This window comes from Symphalangus syndactylus, chromosome 19 (genome assembly GCF_028878055.3).
Source record: "Symphalangus syndactylus isolate Jambi chromosome 19, NHGRI_mSymSyn1-v2.1_pri, whole genome shotgun sequence".
Lineage (NCBI taxonomy): Eukaryota > Metazoa > Chordata > Mammalia > Primates > Hylobatidae > Symphalangus > Symphalangus syndactylus.
Window position 1 is genome coordinate 92,386,458 of NC_072434.2, and position 20,628 is coordinate 92,407,085.

The following is a 20,628-nucleotide window of genomic DNA, read 5'->3' on the forward strand; positions in this document are numbered from 1 at the left end:
CTGAGGTGGGAAGGTTGCTAGAGACCAGGAGCTCAATATTTCTTGACCCAGCTGGTCAAGAATGATTACCAGCCCTCAAAACTCCTGTCCTGTCCCCACTCACTCACCAAAGTGATCGTAACTCTGACTTCTGACATGGTATTCTATCAGTGTCAATCTTCCATCTATGCTTTTTAGACCTATCTGCCCCTCAGAGCATGCTCAGAGGAGACTGCACCACGCAGCCTGCTTGTGCCCCTCAGAGTCCTCTGGTAGCCCAGCTTGCCCTCTGCACTTGCTCTTCTGAACGTCACTGATGGCAACTAGTTCTGGGACCGTGTTCACTCACCAAGTTAGGTTTTGTGAGGTGAAGTCAAATTTTGTTCATAACCACTCTATGCTCTTCATTAATGGCTGGGACTCTGGAAATAAGCTCATTCTGATGGAAAGGCTAATAAGGAATCTGTATTTTAATCTTCCCATTTTTGTGTCTTTCCTCTTTACTGGTATTTGAAATGCACATCTTTGTAACCAGGTCACAAGAATGATTTTGCTTGCATTGTTTGGTGGCCTCAAACATAGGGTTCAGAAGCATCTTTCAATGTCATTATCTTTTTATCTGACCTTGAACTGCTTGTTTTTTGTGCATGTTTATGTCCATGTGCACTGATAGGGGTTCTTCTCACTACAAAAATCAGGGTCCCCTTCCTAAAATTCCGGCTAAATACTTAAGGGTTTTAAACCAAAAATAAAATTCTAAGGCTCCCTCAACCATCTGAATAGGGCCCTCCTCTCAGCAAGGGCGTTCCAAAGTTAACCTGAAAAACTAGTTCAGGCCATGATGGGAAGAAGCGCTTGATGTGCCTCACGATACCCTCCCTCCCTTTTGGAATTACTGATAGAACAGATTAAGTCTGATTAAAAAACATTTATAATCTATTCTCTCTGAAGCCTGCTTGTTGGAGGCCTCATCTGCAAGACAGTCTTGGTCTCCACAAACCTTTACCATAACCAGACATTTCTCTCTGATAACTTTCAGCTAATTGCCCATCAGAAAATCTTTGAATCTGCCTCTGACTTAGAAACTCCTGCTTCCAATTGTTGTGTTTCCAAATCAAACCACTGTACCTCTTATACATATTGACTGATGTCTGTCTCCCTAAAATGTGTAACACCAAGTTGTGGCCCAGCCACCTCGGACCCATGTTCTCAGGATCTCCTGAGGGCGGTTCCATGGGCCATTGGTGATCATTTGGCTCGGAATAAATCTTAAAATACTTCACAGGATTTGACTCTTCATCGACAGGGTATACAATTTTACTTATAAAATTTTCAACGAATAGTAAGAATTAAACTGTAGTATTTAGGAATATTTATCCAGTAATGCAAGAAAAAAAATCCAGGGAATTACTATGAAATTCATTTGGCAAAATAACTGATCAATATTCTTTGCTGTCAAGGCCCAACTAAAGAAATGCTAGAAACTTAACTGAAATGAGTGAAAATTTCTGAATCAAGGTTTATTAAGCCAACATTAGAGTATGTCTAGAAAAATAAGGCACAGACACACCTGTGGCCATTTTTCCAAAGGTTTTTAGAACACTCAGTATGTAAATATTTTCTTAAGTGAGGGAAGGCATAGGAAGACGGGCAGGTTGGTGGTAAGGTCAATGGTTCCATTTCTGTGAGATTTCAGTTAGTGCCCAGTAAAATGTACATTTTACAAGATAAGGTGAATGTTTGAAGACAAAGAAGGAGCCAAGGAAGAGTCAATTATGCAGAAGTCCCTGGGTAGGTGGAGGAATCATTTGTCTCATCTGGTCTCTGTTCTGCTCCTGGAAAGAAGCTTGTCATCAACAACAGTGTGGAATTGAGCAGACAGAGGAGTTCAAGACCAGCCTGGTCAATATGGTGAAACCCTGTCTCTACTAAAAGTACAAAAAACTAGCCAGGCATGGTGGTGGGTTCCTGTAATCCCAGCTACTTGGGAGGCTGTGGCAGGAGAATCACTTGAACCCGGGAGGGGGAGGTTGCGGCGAGCTGAGATCATGCCATCGCACTCCAGCGTGGGCAGCAAGAGCAAAACTGTTTCAAAAGAATGTCAGCATTAAGAGAAATTGAGTGAGGGCTACATTGGAAACTCATTGTGCTAATTTTGCGACATTTTTGCATGTCTACAGGTAGTTCAAATGAAAGTTAGAGACATTTAGAATAATGCCTGTCTTTGCCCTGGGGCATGTGCGGTGATCAAACCACAAGAGCGCTCTGGAGTTCTGGTTATGTTGTTTCCTGACAGGGTGTGGGGTTGTTTCCTGACAGGGTGTGGGGTTGTTTCCTGACAGGGTGTGGGGTTGTTTCATGAATGGTTTCACAACTGTCTTCTTGAGGTGATTAATCATGAGCTTTGCACTGGCCTTTCTATTGTTATATTTCATAGTATGAGATCACATTATAAATCAGTGTTAATTTTCTTAGAAGCCCTGCTGTTGCCTGTGTCATTAAGCGGTGATTCAATTAACTCCCTAAAATTACAAAGTAGCTGGAACTAAGTATCCCCAAGCAAAGACTTCTTTCCCCTGTTGTAGCACTTTCAGTAACTTTTCCTTTTAAGTCTTACCAAATAAAATGAGGGATATGAACTACAATATTTAAAGCAATTAACTTCCATTGTATCTATAATTACAGAAACATATGGAGAAAAACTTTGGCAAATTATTTGGCAATAAACAGTCATAGATTCAAGGTTTTTGTGCAATTCATTGTACTTTTTCCAATTGATTCTGGAGGGATTAGAGTAAAAATAACTGCTAAAATGCAGAAAATGTTTAATAGCAAACAAAAATGTCACGAGTCCAAAGGTACCTATAATATCAATGCATTATTCATTTTTGTTGCGTTTATTCTAATGATACATGCAGTTTTAAAGAATAAAGAACGCATGGTGTTGTTTCAGGATAATGTCATATTACTAACTGGCCACAAGGTGTCAGGAGGAGGATGTCATGGTGCCCCATAGTAACACCTGCAGGATGTCTAATAGAATTCTCAGCACTTGGGACTTTGTATTCATGTATAGATTTCTTCTTCCTGTACGGATAGATCAGCAAGCCAAGGGAAAGTGGGGAGATATATAACCATCTCAGCTGCAATCGCAAATGTCTGAGTGCAGTGCCTGAGGTAGCATCTTTTCAACGAATCAAGGAACTCCCGATGAGAGCTTTGCCCAGAGAACCCACAGAAGACGGCTTAGCTAGATCACTAAGGCAGAGCCCCCCATTGCCTGACGGAGCAACAGTTATAGGCTTAGAAAACATCTGCTCTAAGAAGCCTCTCATTCTTCAACTATGATTGACTCTGAGCAAGATAGTAAACTATGGCACAGAGAGGTTAGGTAACATGCTCAGGGCACACAGCCCAGAGATAAATAGGCTAATATTCAGACTCCAATGGGTTCAAGCTCCAAGCATATGGCCTTATCACCCTTAAATTGCCTTTGAAATTGGCAGATGGGGTGGAAATAATTAAAAAACAGTTAAATATTCATGGGGAAAAAGCCTTATAAAAAGCTATTCACCTGAACAATCTGTTACTGGGCATATACGCTGGTATCACACAGTATTTTAGTGAAATCTGTGGGCACCAAGAGGAGGTGCACAAACTACAAGTAGTACCCTCAGAGCAAGGACATTTTCCCACACTAAACGGGAACCCGTCACCAGAGAAGCCACCACAAAGCCAAGATTACAGAGAATGCTTTAGGAGTAGGGTGGAATTTAACTTCCAAAGATAAATTAGCATTTAAGTGAAGTGACTGTCACCTTATAATACAAAATCATGCCATGTTATACAAGAAGCTCCACACCGTGAAGAATTCTGGCTATACAACTTTTAATTGCCCAAAGAGACAAACTTATTGAAATAAACAGCTACAGAACATCTATTACATGCTGCAAATTATATGCATGGAAAAGCATAAATATACTTTAGTCACAAAGGAATGTTTGTAGTAGTAACGACAGCAGTTGCTGATGTTATTTTGTCCTTGTTTTTAACATAATTCTGGTTAACATATTGAGTGCCTACTATTTTCTGGCCACCATGCTGAACACACATCATGAATCATCTGACAAATGTGCTGTGCTAAATTCATAAATTCAATGCAAAGGAGGGGGAGTCCTAAGGTTGTCCTACAGTCCAGATATCTCTACTAGCTTATTAACTTACCTGTTCTCCAAGATGATTCTCTTCTCCTCTCAAACTTTTGACAGGACCACCCTGATCTTTACTCATAGAAGCTCTCATTGATTCTAACTGCACTGAAGATATAACTAAGCTCCCTTCGGACGGTTTGTAACACCTGTGCTCTGCCTGACCTCCTGCTATTGTCAACGAATTGGCCATGCTCTTACAAAAGGTCAGTCTCTCCACTTCTAACCTGGTTTCTGTGCCTTCGGCCACTCTCGAAGGCCATCTTTCTGAAAGTTTCCTCCATTTCTCATATGTCAATTTTCTTTTTGTACTGAATTTTTCCTTTAAACTTCATACTCAATATCAGACAACGACAGCGGCATTAACATCAAACACATTGGTATGTTTTTCTAGTTATACTCCATTTCCTTTACAAAAAAAAATCTAGAAATTCATAACTGAACTTACCTTGTCCACTTCCTCCACCCTTTATTTTACCCTGAATCATCTCTAAGCATATCTCCATTAAAAATTGTCACTAAGGTTACAAGTAACCTTCACGTTGCTAAACACAGTAACCAAATCTCACTTATTTCAACCATAAACTGCATGTGTTGCAGTTGCTTATACTGTCTTTCTTTAAACAGTGTCTTAGATTTCTTATAAAACCCTATCCCTTTTCTAATTTTTCATGTGACGCCAGCTGCCTCAGATCTGTCTCAAGCTTTCTCTTAAAACTCAAAACACCTGTTTTTAAACACTCTTCGTACTCTGAAGATTATTAAATGTATGCCTTATGTTCAGAACTCTAATCTGAAGTACAATTGACTTTACATATAGCTTCAATATCTTTATGTATTTTATGTATTTGAGACAAAGTCTCACTCTGCCACTCAGGCTGGAGCACAGTGGTGCCATCACAGCTCACCGCAGCCTCAACTTCTCAGCCTCCGGTGATCCACCTCAGCCTCCCAAGTAGCTGGGACTACAGGCATGTGCCACCACACCCAACTAATATTTGTATTTTTGGTAGAGATGGGGTTTTGCTGTGTTGGCAGGCTGGTCTCAAACTCCTGAGCTCAAGTAATCCACCCTCCTTGGTCTCCTAAAGTGCTGGGATTACAGGTGTGAGCCACTGCACCCAGCCTAGCTTAAATACCTAATATTTCCAAATTATCTTAAGTGAATTCTTGACTTCTGCTACTGGCCACTGTAGTTTTCCAAATATCAATGAAAATTCCATTTTTTTATTCACTTGGGCCCAAACCAATAAGTTATCCCTCACTCTACATCTGTTAACATACGCCAAATCCATGAACTAAATCCTTTTTTGCTGTCCACCCTACACAAGCCACCCTTGTTTCTCATCTTTGAAATCTCCTGAATTGTCTTCCTGTATCCATGTTTGCCCTTTGTTCTATTTTCCTACACCACAGGCAGAGATGCTTTTTAAAATGTGTCTGTTATCATGTAACACCCGCATGGAAAACTCAAGGACTTCCCACCCCACTCAGCCACATTCAAAGTGCCTTAAGTGGTGGTGCTGAATCACAGAACTTGGAAAAGTGAAGTTTCTGGCCATGGATGTTAACGCACCTGGTATCCTGTTAATACACTCTCGAGGAAAGTGGCAGTTGTGTTCTTTGATGCTAAGTGTTAGAGTCTATTCCCTGTGAGTAGCTGTGTCATGTTGAACCTCCACCCATTCATACTCAGTTCTGTTCAATTCACCACCATTTACTGTGGCCTAGTATTTGACAGCTGCTGTCTGTACTCGAGGGTCAGAGATTCAACGATAATATTAGAGCTTAAAGTTACTAGGGGTTAATACTATAATAAACACGACTAAAGTGTGTGCTTTATCTTTGCCACATGTGTATTGGCATTCTTTTACTCTATTGCTACTAAACTAATCACAGAATTTGACTGTAAACATGATAGCTTTTGTAGGTTCTTTCATTTTTTGTTTAAACGTGAACAAATATCGTGGAGACTGTGAACTCTAAAATTTGGAGTTTTTTTCCCCTGGAGAAAATAAAGACCAGATAAATTATTTAACTTAATAAACCGTTTTTGATACTTCACTGAAAGGTCTCTGCATAACAGTAAAACATCTTTCCCTTGCTCCCCACTGAGGAGCAAGAATCCAGACAGGGTGAATCATCTTAATTGCCAGTAGTGAGTATACATTGACAGCCGAGCAAATCGTCTCTATGGAAACAGGGCAAATGGAGGAAGTTCTTAGGAAGCCTTATCCTCTCGGCAATGACTCTCTAAGCATCACTTGTTGCTACTTGCTGAGCAGATGAGCAACATGCAAATACCTTTTTAAATGCCCCCATGACGTCCTTGTTTCTGAGACTGTAGATGAGAGGATTAAGCATGGGCGTGACAATGGTATAGAAGGCTGACACTCCTTTGTCCTGCTCGGGGGTGTGGAATGACCTGGGCAGCACGTATGTGTAGAAGGCAGCCCCATAGAAGATGCTAACTACAGTCAAGTGGGAGGAACAAGTGGCGAAGGCCTTTTTGCGACCTTCAGCAGAGCGCATGTGGTGGACGGTTAACAAGATGAGGGAGTAAGAGGTGGAGATGAGAGAGATGGGGATGAGCAACATGAGGACACAGCAGATGTACATCAGAGTTTCATACAAGGACGTGTCCACACAGGCCAGTTTCAGAACTGCTGGGATCTCACAGAAAAAATGGTTGATACTGCGTGAGCCACAGTAAGGGACATTCATGGTGATGGGAGTGAGCAGAAAGCCATCGAGGGAGCCACCAAACCAGGCGCTAGCAGCCAGCAAAACACACTTCCTGCAGTTCATCAGGACTGGGTATCGCAGAGGGTGACAGCCACGTAGCGGTCATAGGCCATGAGCCCCAGGAGGAAGAACTCAGAACCAATCATGGTCAAGTAGAAGATCTGGATGCCACAGGCCACAAAGGAAATGGTTTTCTCTTTAGAAACCATGTCTGCCAGGAGGCTTTGGGACAGTGGTACAGATGAAAAGGGTGTCCATGATGGACAGCTGACTGAGCAGAAAGTACATGGGGGTGTGGAGGCGAGAGTCCACCTGAATCAAGAATATCATGACGAAATTTGCAGTTACAGCCACCACGAGAACAGCAAAGATCACTGTAAATACAATCCCCGTAGCCTCACTGTCCACCAGAAGCCCCAGGAGGGTGAAGTCAGAGGATGACGTGTTCGTCATTGATATGGCCCGTGAGCGTCCCAGGGCAGCGGGAAGACAAGGACCAGGAAGGAGGCAAGAGAACACGTTCAAGATGAGAAAGGTCTGCAGTGGAGGCGACACTTCTGAGGGTAGTGTCAGGATGAAGCTTCCAGGCTGGAGGCTAGAGAAGAACAGGCAGACCAACACGCACATCATGAAGCAGAAAACCGTGGCTGCATTTCCCTGTCAGAGAACAGCTCCTATATTGCGTCTATGTTCATCATGCTGCTGGAGGTTATGGTAACTGCGTGATACAATTGCCATATGCTACACCAAGAATGGGGTTTTATAATCATATCTGTCCTGTCCAAGCTGCATTTCTTGTATCCAGAAAGTATCTAGCCCATAGTAGGGTTAAGTAAATACTAGTTGGAAAAAAGGATGATTCATTGACCGAATGGATAAAGGGGAGTGAAGTAAATCACTGAAGAAATGAAGGGTTAGGATAACTATTAGGGAACATTTTATTCACAAAGCCCCATGTTTCCATTCTATTTCTAAAATGACAACATGAAGTTGATTTTCCAGAAACTCAAAATTCTGCAACTCCTGGGCAGTTCTCAGTTATTACAACACCTTCCTGCAGCTGTCTGGCTTTATCTTGAGGTACATGAAAAAAATCTCATCAAATGTACCCCAAGAAAGGTCTTACAAATGCCACTCACACATGTCACGGTTGTGAGATTGCAGAGGGCAATGACTCATCTCCCAGCAGACATCATAATGCCCCATTCAACAGGCATGTTTCCAGTCCTGCACAGCATCACCGCTGTTAACGTGCAGCCCTGTACGTACTATTCCCTGTTGGGGATTTGAGATTTGAAGATCTCTGTAATGTGGCAGAGTTCACTTAAGGAGAGAATAATTCTAATGTTACTAGCATAAAGAAAAGACAAATATGTATTTAAGGTAATGGATATCTCAATTACATTGATTTGATCTTTACAAAATCATATTATCACATGTACACTAAGACAATGACCCTTGAAGAATCTTACAATTACATGAAGAATAAAATTCATTTCAAAAAAATTACAGAAGTGTGAACTGAATTTAAATCCTTGTGAAATCAATTGAAATGGTACTAGAGTGATCCTATCAATGATTTATGAAACAATGAGTTAAATTATAAGTTTTTTTCAACATAATTGTCCTCATATATTATATTTTCCTAGGTACTGAAGACCCCTAATGGACAGGAGAGAGATTTTTTTTTAAAGACAATTTAAAGGGCCACCTCTGTAGTCAGACTTTATATTCTTATGGTGATGTTTACTTTTGTTGTAACACACTAGACCACTTTCTTAGAAGTTCCCTAAAGGTGGGGGAACTAAGTTACAGCAGAGTCTCCCTACTGTGGATCGAGGACAGTTGTGGGACCATTTTTGATACGATTATTCACGACTTGAGCCAGATCAGATTATCTAGACTTATTGAACTAAACATCTTCGGAAAAGTAAAGGTGTTTTTGGCCTCTTGCCAATCAAGTGGTCTTTTTCAGGCCTCTCTTAGGTGGAGTCATAAAAACAACTCATCACTCCCTCTTAATACGTGTGTATCACTGCACAGTTAGGGTCACATTCTTCTTACTCTTGCAAGGTGATGAAATGCAATGAAATGCGGATCTACTCAGCTGGGCCTTGGACTGCCAGAGGCAGAGGGCTTGAACTTAATTTTATTCCTACCTAGAGCATGAGCCCACGAAGCCTCCTCAATAGGATAGCAATGCAGAAGGGCCACAGTGCAGAAATAGAGTTTCAGTCAATTTTATTCAACTTGAACTTCTACATGAGAGCTGGGTTGTATCAACATTGGGGATAAAAGGAGGAACCTCAAACTGTTGGTGGGAATTACAATGGGTTTTCTGGTATGAGAGCGTGCACTGAGTCAATGCCAGGAGTTTAAAAACTACGTACAAGCTCCCGCTCCGAGGGAAGTGTAGTATGGAAATAATCAGATGAGTGGGCAATTTAAAAAATCCATTCTGGTGTTATTTGCAATAAGAAAGCTCAAGTAACCTAAAAGCATCTGCTAACTGGACACGTACTAAATAATTTAGGTTTTAGTACATAATAGAATTCTAAGTGAACACTGGAATGTGAGGTGATCTATATTCATCTTCATCGTATAGCAGGTTCATTGTATTAAGTGAAAAGGTGGCATATTTTCAACCTATATATGATCATCTCCTTACAACTGTATTCTCTATCTTTGAGCTGAAATCCCTTAATACATACACGGCATGTATAATCTTGTTCTTAGAAATAAAAAAGGTAAAGATTTTTACAGTCTTTCAAATTACACAAAGCCATTATTTGCAAGCATCCCTGCCTTGGGCCAAGATTATATATTATCCTTTCTCCCTTTGAAGTAGCTTCCCCACAGTTTATACAGGGAGACACAAAAGCAGTTCTCTTCATTAAACCTTCAGCTATTCAGAAGCTGAGGCCCAAAGATATGGTTTTAAGTATGTTCAAACATGTTTTCTGATTTTAATTGTTCCAAGTTTATAGAATATTTCATTAACATGACTGGTCATTTCAATTGAACACTTTAGAAATCCAAGGAACAATTTTGATAACATCAACTGACATATGTCATCCTAAACTTTGCATTTAAGTTTTCAGTCATGAAAGAGTTTTCTGCTTCCACCCTTGAGAAATGCCCCTAATGGGACTTACCTCCTGTTTGCTTCAAAGAAAGAATATATGAAGAATCTAGCAAATCCAGTGACTTTTTTACATAAGCTCCAATTTAAAAATAGTTGATAGAAATCACTTATCAGTGAAGCTGCAAATAATGTAAGTACAGTTTTTTGGTTTTTCTTTTTGCTTCTAGCATCACTCGACATGCAGTTCTATGTGAACCTACAAAAGTCGTCTTTTTTTTTTTTTTTTTTTTTTGAGACGGAGTCTCGCTCTGTCGCCCAGGCTGGAGTGCAGTGGCGCGATCTCGGCTCACTGCAAGCTCCGCCTCCCGGGTTCAGGCCATTCACCTGCCTCAGCCTCTCCGAGTAGCTGGGACTACAGGTGCCTGCCACCACGCCTGGCTAATTTTTTGTATTTTTTAGTAGAGACGGGGTTTCACCGTGGTCTCGATCTCCTGGCCTCGTGATCTGCCCGCCTCGGCCTCCCAAAGTGCTGGGATTACAAGTGTGAGCCACCGCGCCTGGCCAAAGTCGTCTAACTTTGTTAATCTTCAGTTCCCATGTCGTCTCTTCAAACCTGAGATGCCAAGGACATTTTTAAAGATTTATAAAAATTATAATTTGTACTTTGGGGTACTAAGCCTTCTAAAATGTAGTTTTCATTTATTACAATAATATTTATTAAGGGCAAATTCTATATTAGGAAAATTTTTAGGTGCATGGGTTGCATCACAAAAGATAAAAATTCTTGTTTTTAGGTATGTGATGATTTAATAAAACCAAATAAGCTTGAAGTGCTCATAAGAAATACAATGCAACAACCAGAGTTGAAGCTACAGGTATTTATTTACCATTTAATATTCTTAGCTAGTTGTATAAACCAAAGGAATGTAATCAAAACAAACTATTTTCTTGGCTTTTGATTACCTGGGATTTAGAAGGAAGCACACAGTGAAATGCTGCTAAGTGTGTGACATGGTCACGGGAGTCATCCAGGTTTAAGAAATCTATCCTCAATACAATCCCAACTGAAAAAAAAGCTTAAAAATGCATCTGGTTTTTAATCATTTGTGTATGAACCAGCCTATTGTTTTAACTAAATAACCCATCAATGCCATAAAATTATGAATACAATTGTTTTATGTATGGAACTTCTTCGTAGAGTCAGGACCTGACGTTTCAGTCATTTTGTTTTCACAGAATTGTCAGAATTCTTAGAACTTCATTTAAAGGCAGTTGTCTAACTTGACACGGATGTTCTGTCACTTTCATTTTTTCAATTTTTAATTTTTGTGGATACAGAGGTCTGCATTCTTTTCTTTATGCTAAATAATTATCTAATTATCTTCAGTTTCTCTGATCGTTCCTTTTTGCCCGATATCTTCCTGAGCATTGAAGCAGTTAATAAGGTATTTAATAAGACTTTATACTTTCTATTACAATTTTATGTTGCATATAGATGTTTATTGTATAAAACAAGTCTGTAGAAGCAAGGGTTTAGTTAATTTTACATTCGTATCCCTTACCTGCAGAAAGGCCCCACAAGCAATTTGATTACCCCTCAACATGGGTCATCAGGCCCTTGCTAGACCAGCCTAACTGGCATCCAACAGCAAATGAACATGGCTTTTATCAAGCATGTGGCTCTGAAGAGACCTTTGCCCCCAGGTCATTATTAGGGTTAACAAGCTGGCAGCTGCACATTGTACCATGTGCGTCTCTACCCTTTGTTTTTTTGAGACAGTCTTGCTCTGTTGCCAATGCTGGAGTGCAGTGGCACAATCTCGGCTCCCTGTAACATCCACTCTGAGTTCAAGCGCTTCTCCTGCCTCAGCCTACCAAGTAGCTGGGATTACAGGCATGTGCCACCACGCCCAGTTAATTTTTTGTATTTTTAGTAGAGATAGGGTTACGCCATGTTGGCCAGGCTGGTCTCGAACTCCTGGCCTCAGGTGATCCACCTGCCTCGGCCTCCCAAAGTGCTGAGATTACAGCCGTGAGCCACCATGACCGGCTGCTTCTCTCGTTTGTAGATTATCAGTTAGTATCATGGCTTGGCACAAAACACCAGAGGTTAGAAGGACGTGGTTCTGAAGCCCCATCTGCCTCTTGCTTGAATGGGGCAACGATTTGCTGTGAATATCAGCTTCTTCATCTCCCATGGGGCTCTTTTCTCTAAGTACTTTAAGATTTTGTGAAAATCAGATAATGGAGTTAAATGTTTTCAAGACTAGGGACAGTCTTCTATGTTTCCCTCATTACCTGGATTAGTACACGCCATGTTTCAGGTAATACAACTGATATTAACTTTAAGTTACTAAATTATGCATATTACTAAATATTAAAATTTATATATTTTAATAAAGAAGCAAATCTGGTGACCACAAATTACCTTATGTAAGAATTTGGTGAGATGACTGGGGAAACATCCTTGGTCACTCCCTTTTACAGTGGGACTAGTTTTATGTGAAGGGAGCGGGTACCCACCATTTGTAAAATGAGATTAAATTTAAGTTGTATTAAACTAGATCCCACAACAGAAAAGTGCACACGTCAACAGTGGAAAGATGGATAAATCACCAGGAAAAGAACATGTTGATGTAACCACCACGAAATTTGTTGAAAAGTCACCTCCTTCCATGCCCCGATCACTAACGTCCGTGATATCCCTAGAAACAACTTGTCAAAATGCATTTCACTGATTGCTTCAGGTATACTTTTGAAATGTCTGTCAACGTTAGAGTTAAATATTCTAGCTAAATGTGCGATGAATTAATCTTGGAAATAAGAACAAATGTCTTATTTTTTAATCTATAGCAACTGAAGAAATGGGAAAGAAAACAAACGTAAAGAAAACAGATGTCCCAGGATAGAGCACAAATACAATGTGAATTGAAGGAGTTTTGTAGAGGGAAGAAAGATCGAGAGGGGTGCTAGCTAAGGCAGGAGAATGGAGAAGAGGGAGGGCGTTAGTGCAGAGATACAAAGGAATTAAATGTGAATGGAGCTGAACTGAAATAACAGAGGATAGTTCATAAATGAATCCTGGTCTGTTTCTTCACTTAATACCTCCACGACATTCTTCCATCTCTTTTCCATGTGTTTGATTTCAGGGTAAAGATCAAATTAGGAACATTCTAAATAAAAAACCACCTAGGGATTAGCATATTGAAGGGAATATTCTTTATCTACATCAGCAACAATGGAGGAAACACTTTTCCTTCTATCTGTGTTGACACTAGAACATCATAAGGCTGAGTAACCTTTGCTTAGTCTTTGTCAACTATGTAACCGCTCTAATGTTTTCTGAGCCTTGTATCAATAAAGAAACACCAGGTCCGTCAATATTTTTTGTCTCATATTTCTCTGCATCATATAGATCTGCACTATCCAGTGTGGCAGCCATGAGTCTTATGAAGCTGTGGAGCCCTGGAAACATGACTGCTCCCAATCAAGAGGTGCAGTCAGCACAAGTTACATTAAGAATTCAAACACTTGTTAAAAATATATGCAACACATCTCCTTAGCACTTTATATTATATGGTAACTGTTTTAGATATATTTGGATAACATAGATTAAAAATGTAAAAAGGTGAAACTAACTTAATGTGGTTCCTAGAAAACTTAGAATTATCTGTGGCTCCTCCAGGATTTCTACTAGGCAGCACTGGTCTAGCGTCATCCCTTTGAGAGAATATGACCGCTCCAAACACCTTCATCCAAACAAGTCCTCCAGAATTAAACACACCCCAAATTAGAACTGAGCCAAAAAAAATTTAGGTGTGATACCAAATTAGAAAAATGGCTTTACTTGTATATGCATTCCCCTGCTGATAGCAGTAATAACTGATTCATAAATTTTACATTTCTGAACAACCTTGTAGATACTAGACCATTCTACAGTTGAAAATGAGGCTTAAGGAAACTTCCCCAGAGGAACATGGTTCTCTTTAAACAGTGACAGTCTAATTGTTCTATGCTGTTTTCCCAACAGGACAAAGTAGACATTTCATTCCACAAATGTTTCCCGAGAGGCACAATGGGTAGGCCAAAGTTTGATGTTCTGAAAGAATGTAAGACATCGTCTTCGAGGAGCCTAGAACTGAGGCACATGAAGAACGTGTGTAGTGTGTGACCACAGGTGCACTTTCAGAATGGTTTTAAGACCTCAGCAGTTTTGACTTATTTGGTATGTGAACCAAGGACCATAAAAATGATGGAAGCTGCAGCCCACGGGCTGGTAGACAGGAAATTCACACCAGGGCCCCTCAGTACATTCCACCACAACCATGCCACAATAGATGGATGGAAAACCATGAAAATTAAATTCAGATTTTTACTGATTAAACCCACATTATATCCTTATGCATTTTTCAGTTCTCATTCTTGAAGTATTACCAGCTTTATGCCAGAGCTTTCCATCAGCTGATTTATAATGTCTATTGTTTTAAAAACCGTTAAACCATTGGGGAAATTAAAGGCAAACATTTAGCAGCAATTTGTATGATGGAGAGAGGTAAATTGCTCACCCAGACCTGGTTGTCCATAACTTAAGAACAAGATCCTTGGAGGGCTATGCTTGTTATTTCACAGTAAATTCAGAGAATGGTGATACCTGCTGGAGACCAGCCAGTGACTGCTATTGGTCCTCTGAGAATAAAGCCCAAGAGGAAAAATGGGTCCAAAAGTATCCTTATCAGGGCAGCTGTGTCCTGAGCCTTGACCATGAATATTCCTGGCCCTGAAACTTGCTAATGAGACCCTGGGGATCTCCCCAGCTTTCTTCACAAACGGAAGGGGGAGATATGAGTGGGTTCCATAACCATTCAGATTTTAAAGCCATCTTCCACTGATAGTGTTGATTCACTATTTTAAGAATACTTGGAAAATAATCAACTGGATTACACCATGCCCCCATGTAATAACTTATGTCTATGCATAATTTCAAACTTTAGTAAACGTCAAATTTTATATATACTTAATATTTAGCACCTTTCCCATGTAGTCTTTATATGTAATATTGCTGTAATTGAGTAATATGACACTCAACTTGGTTTAAATTCAAGTTGTTTCTAAGTTTGCTTATAATATACAATATTGTGAGGTGAATTCTCTGGCGTAATTCACGGAAAATGGTTTACTATGCTTTAGAAGCTTATCACCAAATCATTATATGCTTAACAGTAATAGAGCACACTTGTGGCAGCATCATGCTTGCCCCAGCATTTAAGCACTAGTATCTAAACTCACAATATGGATTTAAGAAAATTGAACATGTGTATATTTGTCTATTGATTTTTCATGACCTTTGCTATAGGTGATTTGTCAAGATTAGTGTCTCCTATAGAACAAGATTGATTTAATATTTAGTAATATTCTTATGTACTATTTAGTGTCTATTTAGTGCAGCTATTTTGCCCCCAGTTACTTGTAATTGTAACTTATTTGATGTTTTGGCCAAAAAGTTTTGAAATATTTAGGACATTTTATCATTCTGTATTGCTGAATTTTTGAAAAAGTTTTCCAGTCAGGTATGTGAATATACAATTTTAAATTTTTAAGATGTGTAATTTTTTATGCATTTAAAATCTTTGGTCTAGACATTAAAACTATGCAACTATTGTTTTTTGAGGTGAACCATATGATAAATTTGTACTTTAAGATCATACCAGTGAGTTCTATCTAATTGTAGTTCTTCAAATAAGCAAGGGTTCAAGTGTGAATGATGAGCAGGAATGACTTAAGTTCCAACAGTTCTTCCTTGTTGATGTGGGAACACTCATGGGTAAAATTAGTTTTCACTCTTGTTGCATGTATAAATTCTGGTATAAAAAGTGGGTACTAAAGAGTGCTATGTTAGCCTTAAGCAAGGTTGTAATAGCTGTGACAGTTAACTTTGGGAATCTCACCCTTTGCTATCCATGTTTTTCTCTTCAATAGCAGATTCAACAGCAGGTAGCCACTTTTCTACTTTTTCGTTTTTGATGTTGTCATTCTTCTGTCAGACTCCTCTGCATCAAAGATTGGCAACAATTCTTGGTGACCATTTAAAACTCAGAATGTTTGAGTGCTAAAAGGCTAAGCTAGACAGGAGATGAGGACAACAGGTATAAGGGAATATCTTGAGAAAACAGGGCTAAAAGGGTGACCCTAAGACATTTCTCTATAATCAGATTGTTTCCCCCCAGCAGTATTTTCACACGAAGTGTCACTTCTAGATGTGGAAGAAAAGACATTTTCTAAAGTAAAATCACCTGGGGAAGCTCTAGAATGGTAGAGAAGTTTTGGTTAAGGCCGAGGGATTGTCTTGAAGCAGACCAAGGGCATGATCACCTTCAGTCTCTAGAGAAGTTGAACTGAGTTCTTCCCGTCTATTCCTACCCTTGAAACTTTATTCTTGGCATTTGTCATGTGGCACTGTGAACATTAAACATGGTTTTTAATCAGAAAGCTGGCTTTATATTCTATCTTCATTGATAAGCTTCTGGATGTCTGGCAAGCCACTCATTCTATCAGCCTCTGGGGAACTTCTAATTATGGTGCAATGGTTTATTGGAGTAGGATATGGAGGGTCTTCCTAATTAAACCATTTTTAGAGATACTTATGCGGTACCTAAGAAGGTGAAATACACGAATTAGATAAGCTCTCTATGAAGATGTTAAAATTGTATAGGTGAATATGTTACAATGACAAACTGTCAGAATCATTATGCAGACAGATCCGTATAGAATTCGAGTAATCTGCTACATTCTGATGTACAGAAGATAATCGAGTCCATAAGAAACAAGATGGAATTATGTAAGATTTAGTGAGTAGCACTATCCACAACTATCTACAGTTCAAAGTCAGACGTATCAACTTCAACATTCTCCAGTATTTCTCTGGTTTGAACCAACTTTCCAGTAAGTCCAGAGTCTATTTAACGCATCCTGGTGATTGATCAGCATCAAGACTGCAAACTTATCCTACACAGTATCTTCCCCAAACATGATGATCTGAATATTTAGAGAAAAACTTCACAGAACTAAGGTAGTACATGCAATTGTTCAGCATTTCCTTTTATGTAGTAAGTATGGAGAAATAGGCATACATCAGACTTTCTAAACTGGAGGTATTCTATGTTCTGTATTTCAAACTTGTTTTCTGAACTAAACAGTACAGGCAGGGAGTGTCTATGAGTTCAAACAAGGTAGAGTGGATTCGGCATGGAATTACATCTTGTTGGCAGAAGGATAAGGGTCAGTCCCTATTATGAGACTTTTTAAAGTACAGTGATAGGTGAATAGTTTGGAGATCTAGAAATAGACCAGCCTGAATCTGTAAATGCCTAAATACTAGTGTCAGTTGACAGCAGCTTCATTATGCAGGCTGCTAAGATAGAGATCCAGTGACTTCAATAGGAGAGCTTGCATCATGGCGATGGCTAGTACTCCCATTCAGGAGATAAATTGACACTGCCTCTGGGGTCTTTGTCCCTACCCTGCAATTACAGTTCATACAAATGTGACAAACTCCACCTTAAAAATGTAACCAATCACCTGGATAAGCCAGGTTGCTGGCAGCTGCAACTTAAATTGCTTTCCTTTACTTTGTTCATGACATTGTTTTAAAAGTTTCTCTTTACACTTCCAACTTTTAGGCTTTTCTCTTGAAATAGAAATCCAAGATTTCTAAGGAAGTATTGTCTTGCAAAAGATACCATTTTGGGCCATTCCCCATCACTCAAGTATTAGTATGTAATCATTGTCTTTCTTGTAACTTGTAATACGTAAGAAGGCATTGCAAGCATTTAAAAATATGTAACAGATTAGTAAAATAAAGCAGATCTTTGAGTTACTTCAAGTAGTAAGACCTCCTTTTCTCGTTCCAGTATTCTCACAAGGGCCCACGCCGATTCCGGGGGTGGTGGGGGGGCGGGGTGGGCGGTGGGGAGGAATCTTAGACCCTGCAGTCTTGCTGTGCTGCAATCTATTGGCTCTTTCTCACGGAATTCCTATTTACCTCACTGGTGTTTAAATTAGTGGGGGTTGGAATTCAGGTTTTCCGAGACTGAAGCTTATGCAATCTGGGGCGTCTTAAACAGGCTACAAATCATGATTGCACAGGTATAATCTCTTCAGTGAAACTCCAACAAATTACACCTTTAAAAAGCTGACAAATACCACAAAATACATAACACCAACTTAAGTCTTAACTGGTTGAATTACCACTTGCCATTTTTTCCAACAACTGGCTACATTACTATGTGTTCTAATATTTCCTATAAAGATGATTCAATCCTAGTATGGTTGGTTGAAATTTTTAAAATTTTTGGTAGTTTAGAAAATTCTTTGTCTTCCACTTTGGACCTCAATCCTAAACAATCTGAGAAACACTGGTAAATTACTTTTACGTATGACCCGCCTTAGTGTCCCCCAAGAGTTGACCTTAGAAAATATGTGAAACTGACAAAAATGATTCAGAGCAGTCTGAAGAATGTGAGCTTCGCAAAATGTTTTAGGCTGAGAGACAGGAGCATGAGAATTCAGTAACCCCTACCCAGCCCCGCTCACACACGCCTGGGGTTGTTTAAAGGAATTTTTACACTTGTCCCCTCTGTAGTTCCCAGACTAGCTGATAAGTTACCTAAAATGTTACAAGTTGTGCAATATGACCTTTACCAATTATCTTCATGTTCCTAGAATGTGTGATACAAAGAACGTATAGCTGATCCATAGCTAGGAAAAAATGTCTAGCTGATCAATAGCTTATATCAGCTTTAGAACTTCCCCTTTCCCTTAGAAGCCCCATTATAACTGCTGTTAGTTGGAGCATTTACTCAGGGCTAACTAGAATCTGTCTCTCAGGTTGCATTTCCCAATCTTGGCCCAAGTAAACTCTCCTTATGTTAGTTTTGCCTCCGTTTTTTCCTTTAGGTTAATACAACCACCACCATCCATATCTCCAGAACTTTTTCCTCATCCCAAACAAATCCTCTGTTCCCATTAAACTATTTCTCCTTTTCCTCATCTCTGGTAACGTCTGTTGTTTCTATGGATTTTCCGATTCTAGGTACCGTAGCAAACTTGTACAATTACTGCTTGAGACCGTCACTACAGGGTTACTGCTCCAGGCCCTCATGACAGGACTGAGCGAAGGGAGGAGGTAGCGATGGTGGGGGCAGGGGTGGGGAGGGAACTGTTTTCAGGCCAGGCCGAGCTCGGGAAGAAGCGCTCCCAGTGAGCAAGGGCAGCCGCCGAGCTCCTCCGCCCTCCGCATTTATCCGGTGGAAAGAGCAGGGAGGGCTCGATGCAGCAGCTGCGCGATGACAGGTGCACATCATTGGATCAGACTTTCCGACGCAGCTGATGACACCTGTGCCTGCGCGTGACGCCCTCAGCACAACCTCCGCGCGCAAACGCATTTGTCAGTTTTTTGCCAACGTCCTGCGTTTGTGAGAAGCAGCTTCGCCGCCTGCTCGTCCAGCCTCCCGTGAACCCAGCTGATCGCGACCCTCACGCGGCCTCCAACTCTCTTTTTGAATTGAGATCTGTCCCTATGAGATGGGGGGTGATGTCAGCGGGACTCCGGCGGGTCCTCGGCCCCGAGGGCACCCACGTCTGCTCATCTCCCGTAGAGACGGGCATGTCCTCGTCCCCACGTTAGGAACCACGAAAGCAAAGGCTTCTGCGGCTGCAGCCTCCGCTCCACAAGCTGCAGCTCAGCTTCTGCCTCTTTGCCTAATGGCTGCGGGGGTAAGACTTTCTATCCACAGCGAAAGATAAGCTTTTTCTGATCAACAGAAGGCACAGAAAACGAAACAAATTGAGGCGTATCCTTCTCAGGCAACAGAATAGCAACAAAGCAGTCCCTAAGCCTTCTGTCTGCACTGACACAGGCGGGTCTGTCAGATGCTAAGGGTTGTGACAGATCTTTCTCCTACTTGTGCTTCCAAATCCCTGACCTCCTGGCTTCTCACCTACAGAAGGGTACAACTTACAGGGAATGAGCAACAGTTGCTAAATACATTCTCCTGGTTCGAAACCCAAAGATCTTGTGACGTTACCACCACCTGAATTTCTCCATAATCCGAAGCAAGAATTCCCGGGACTTGAGTAACGCCCCGCAAGTGAAGACGACTTTTAGCCTAAAATTGATCCCATCTACCCTGTCGGCAAAGTCCCCAAATGCCCGTGTCAATCAAGTTTCTCTAACGTAACCCGTTCATTTGGGAGATCGAATCCTGTGCTTCCAGGTGTTTGAGGGGGACTCAAGGCACCTCCGGAAACCCCCCGAGACGGAGTTGTGGCCTGGACCGGGGATGCCCCCTTGTTGGAGGTGCCCAGGTCCAGGCCCGCGTCTCGTTTCCCGACAGGGGGTGCCGCTTTGATGAAATTGAGTGGCATTGATTAGCCCAAAGATTTCCCTTATTGCAACGAGGGCAAAGTCCTGGCGCTTTTTCTGTTGAGAGGAGAAGTAAGATCCCTTCTGCGCAGAGGTCTGACGGCACATTCTCTTTTGAAACGTCCGATTTTCTACAGACAACTTTCCCGCTCTAGGGCTCAACCCTGGGGCTGTTAGATCCGTCAACCACC

At 40.8% G+C, this 20,628-nt stretch overlaps 1 protein-coding gene across 1 annotated transcript; it reads right to left on the bottom strand.

Moving 5' to 3' along the window:
* Positions 1-6,440: 6,440 nt before the first annotated feature.
* On the bottom strand, positions 6,441-7,385 carry OR2T11 (olfactory receptor family 2 subfamily T member 11). The gene is given in 3 exon segments (XM_055234413.1): positions 6,441-7,024; positions 7,027-7,153; positions 7,155-7,385. Coding segments are annotated over 3 exon segments (942 nt in total).
* Between the last annotated feature and the right edge of the window lie 13,243 nt (positions 7,386-20,628).